General features: G+C 45.9%; 1 protein-coding gene across 1 annotated transcript; it reads left to right on the top strand.

The window, feature by feature from the left end:
• Window positions 1-3,040: 3,040 nt before the first annotated feature.
• LOC123487501 (phosphopantothenoylcysteine decarboxylase-like) lies at window positions 3,041-3,840 on the top strand. The gene is made up of 2 exons (XM_045218711.1): window positions 3,041-3,205; window positions 3,419-3,840. Exons 1-2 carry the CDS (start codon window positions 3,091-3,093, stop codon window positions 3,529-3,531), a joined length of 228 nt encoding a protein of 75 aa, XP_045074646.1. The 5' UTR covers window positions 3,041-3,090; the 3' UTR covers window positions 3,532-3,840.
• The last annotated feature ends 614 nt before the right edge of the window (window positions 3,841-4,454 follow it).

Genomic DNA, 4,454 nt, shown 5'->3' with positions numbered 1-4,454 from the left:
CTGCCTGTCAACAGGGCATGGTTAGGATCCTCCATAACTAGACAGACTGCCTGTCAACAGGGCATGGTTAGGATCCTCCATAACTAGACAGACTGCCTGTCAACAGGGCATGGTTAGGATCCTCCATAACTAGACAGACTGCCTGTCAACAGGGCATGGTTAGGATCCTCCATAACTAGACAGACTGCCTGTCAACAGGACATGGTTAGGATCCTCCATAACTAGACAGACTGCCTGTCAACAGGACATGGTTAGGATCCTGCTACTCTAATGCGTTTTGAGGAGACGAGGCGAGAGGAAAGACCAATGAGGAAAGAGATCTAGATCATGCTGACTAATCATGTCTTCCCTGTCCTTGTCAGACGTGTCGTCCTCTCTACTGTCCTGCTATGAACAGTAATATGTGGTGTCACTGCATTAGGCCACTCTACTCTCATATACTATATTCTACTGTACTCTCATATACTCCATTCTACATTTGTACATGTAGGTAGGGGTAAAGAGACTATGCATAGATAATAAACAGCGAGTAGCAGCAGTGTTAAAACAAAGAGGGGAGGGGGGTCAATGTAAATAGTCAGGGTGGCCATTTGATTAATTGTTCAGCAGTCTTATGGCTTGGGTGTAGAAGCTGTTAAGGAGCCTTTTGGACCTAGACTTGGCGCTCCGTACCGCTTTGCCATACGGTAGCAGAGAGAACAGTCTATGACTTGGGTGACTGGAGTCTTTCACAATTTTTGGGCCTTCCTCTGACACCACCTGGTATAGAGGTCCTGGATGGCAGGAAGCTTGGCCCCAGTGATGACTGCGCACTCCACCTACCCTCTGTAGTGCATTGCGGTCGGAGGCCAAGCAGTTGCCATACCAGGCAGTGATGCAACCAGTCAGGTGCTCTCGATGGTGCAGCTGTAGAACTTTATGAGGATCTGGGGACCCATCCCAAATCTTTTTCAGTCTCCTGAGGGGAAAAAGGCATTGTCGTGCCTTCTTACGACTGTCTTGGTGTCTTTGGACCATGATAGTTTGTTCGTGATGTGGACACCAAGGAACTTGAAACTCTCGACCCACTCCACTACAGCCCCACGTTGATGTGAATAGGCATGTTCAACCCTCCTTTCCCTGCTGTCCACGATCATCTCCTTTGTCTTGGCTGATGTTGAGGGAGAGGTTGTTGTCCTGGCACCACACTACCAGGTCTCTGACCTCCTCCTATAGGCAGTCTCATCGTCATCAGTAAACTTGATGATGGTGTTGAGTCGTGCTTGGCCACGCAGTTGTGGGTGAACAGGGAGTACAGGAGGGGACTAGCATGCACCCCTGAGGGGCCCCGTGTTGAGGATCAGCGTGGCAAATGTGTTGTTACCTACCCCTTACCACCTGGGGTAAGGTGGTAAGGGAAGTCCAGGATCCAGTTGCAGAGGGAAGTCCAGGATCCAGGAAGTCCAGGATCCAGTTGCAGAGGGAGGTGTTTAGTCCCAGGGTCCTTAGCTTAGTGATGAGCTTTGTGGGCACTATGGTGTTGAATGCTGAGCTGTAGTCAATGAATAGCATTCTCACGTAGGTGTTCCTCTTTTCCAGGTGGGAAAGGGCAGTGTGGAGTGCGATTGAGCAATGCGTCATCTGTGGATCTGTTGGGGCGGTATGCAAATTGGAGTGGGTCTAGGGTTTCCAGGATGATGGTGTTGATGTGAGCCATGACCAGCCTTTCAAAGCCCTTCATGGCTACCGACGTGAGTGCTACGGGGCGGTACTCATTTAGGCAGGTTACCTTCACTTCATTGGGAACAGGGACTATGGTGGTTTCCTTGAAACATGTTGGTATTACAGACTCGGTCAGGGAGAGGTTGAAATGTCAGTGAAGACTCTGCCAGTTGGTCCGCGCATGCTCTGAGTACACATCCTGGTAGTCTGCCTGGCCCCGCGGCCTTGTGAATGTTGACCTGTTTAAAGGTCTTGCTCACAACGGCTACGGACGTTATCACACAGTCGCCTGGAACAGCTGGTGCTCTCATGCATGCTTCAGTGTTGCTTGCTTCGAAGCAAGCATAAAAGGCATTTAGCTCATCTGGTAGGCTTGCGTCACTAGGAAGCTCGCAACTGGGTTTCCCTTTGCAGTCCGTAATAGTTGGCAAGCCCTGCCACATCCGACGAGCGTCAGAGCCGGTGTAGTAGGATTCAGTCTTTGTCCATCTTGCCGAGGCACGGAAAACCCAGCCAACTGTACTGTTATCCGTGTCGTCGTTCCAGCCACAACTCGGTGAAACATAAGATATAACAATTTTTTATGTCCTGTTGGTAGGATAGTCTCGAGCGGAGATCATCCAGTTTATTCTCCAGTGATTGCACGTTGGCCATTAGAACGGATGGTAGAGGCGTGGTTACCCACTACCAAATTCTCACAAGGCGGGTTATACATCCTGGTCTCCTCCCCTGTATTTCCTTATTTTCTTCATGTGAATGACGGGGATTTGGACCTGGTCTCGAGAAGGAGTATATCCTTCGCGCCGGACTCATAAAAAAAAATTGTCCTCAGTTCGAGGTGAGTAACGCTGTTCTGATATCCAGAAGCTCTTTTGGTCATAAGAGACTGTCAGCAGCAACATTATGTACAAAAATACGTTTCAAACAATGTGAAAAAAACACACAAAATAGCACAGTTGGTTAGGAGCCCGTAAAACGCAGTCATCCCTCCGCGCCATACCCAACCATTTCTATATTCTACTTTACTCTCCTATACTCTATTCTACTGTACTATACTCTATTTTGCTCTACTATACTCTACTCTACTCTACTATACTCTAATGTACTCTACTATACTATATTGTACTCTACTATACCTATTGTACTCTACTCTACTGTACCTCACTATACTATATTGTACTTTACTATATTCTATTGTACTCTACTGTACTATACTATACTGTACTATACTATACTCTATTGTACTCTACTGTACTCCATTGTACTCTACTATACTCCATTGTACTCTACTGTACTCTACTGTACTCTAGCCTAATGTCCTCTACTCCTTGTCAGACGTGTGTGGTGCGGGCCTGGGACACCAGCCGTCCTCTGCTCTTCTGTCCGGCGATGAACACTGCTATGTGGCATCACCCCATCACCTCCCGCCAGGTGGACAGCCTTAAACAGTTTGGCTACGTTGAGATCCCCTGTATCGCCAAGACACTGGTCTGTGGAGACCAAGGTCTGTGGAGAAAAGTCTTTACAATAGGAATGTTTTAGATTGATGAATAAAACTTGTGTTAGTCGTTCATCACTGCTAAATAAAAACTGATCAAACTATTTAATTATATCTGGATAATGTAACTATATTCTGTATATTTTTCCCCTTTCTACCTCTTATCTGTTTTATTGTGGTTTTAGACATTGTTGAGTAACTTGGAGTGTGACTTTACAGGTAAAGGGGCCATGGCAGAGGTGTCAACGATAGTAGATGTTGTGAAACAGTTCATCCAGAGAGCGGCTGAGTCTCCTCTGGACATAGAGGAGCAGGCCAGGTGCTGTGAATAATAATGAGCCACAGATGACCAAGAATCTGCAGATAGAGCCCTAGACCCACGTGGAGATCTGAGAGGATGTGATTGGAAGGTGAAACTTCCAACTAGCCTATCAGAGGGCAAGGTGGATTCATTACCATAATCACCTGTCAAATCTTCTCAAATCTCCCTCAACAAGTGCATAGGGTCTAGGGGGGTCCATTTGGGATGAAGATTGCTGCAGTTATTTCTGATGTAATCATTTGAATGAAATGAACTGATTTATTGCATTGAAGCCAAATGTTAAAAAGAGACGGAGTTTGTAATAAATGTTTGTATTTTATTTTGTCAAGGAATTTTTTGTGTCGGATATTCTTGCTGACTTGGATTAGCAGCAACGGCTGCTGTGTGAGTGTTATGTCATGTTTCTTAGTGTTATGTCGTGGTTTCTTAGTGTTATTCGTGTTTTTAGTGTTATGTCATGTTTCTTAGTGTTATGTCGTGTTTCTTAGTGTTATGTCATGTTTCTTAGTGTTATGTCGTGTTTCTTAGTGTTATGTCATGTTTCTTAGTGTTATGTCGTGTTTTGTTATGTCATGTTTCTTAGTAAGGTCCCATGGTGACTCTTGCAATAGGTTATGGATGTGATTCTGATCTGGACTCTTCGCTGGCCACTCCAGAAAAGTCCAGCGTTTATTCTTGAACCATTCCGGGGTGCTTTTTGATGTGTGTTTGGGGTCGTTGTCCTGCTGGAAGACCCACAACCTTGAATAGAGATCCAGTTTTTGGACACTGGGTTGAACATTGGACTCCATAACACCTGGTCATCTGCTGATTTCATAATGTCTTGCAGATGTTTGTATTTATTATGGATCCCCATTAGTTCCTGCCAAGGCAGCAGCTACTCTTCCTGGGGTTTATTATGGATCCCCATTAGTTCCTGCCAAGGCAGCAGCT

Source organism: Coregonus clupeaformis, unplaced genomic scaffold, assembly GCF_020615455.1.
Source record: "Coregonus clupeaformis isolate EN_2021a unplaced genomic scaffold, ASM2061545v1 scaf1740, whole genome shotgun sequence".
Classification (NCBI taxonomy): domain Eukaryota; kingdom Metazoa; phylum Chordata; class Actinopteri; order Salmoniformes; family Salmonidae; genus Coregonus; species Coregonus clupeaformis.
This window is presented reverse-complemented; position numbering and strand designations above follow the sequence as displayed.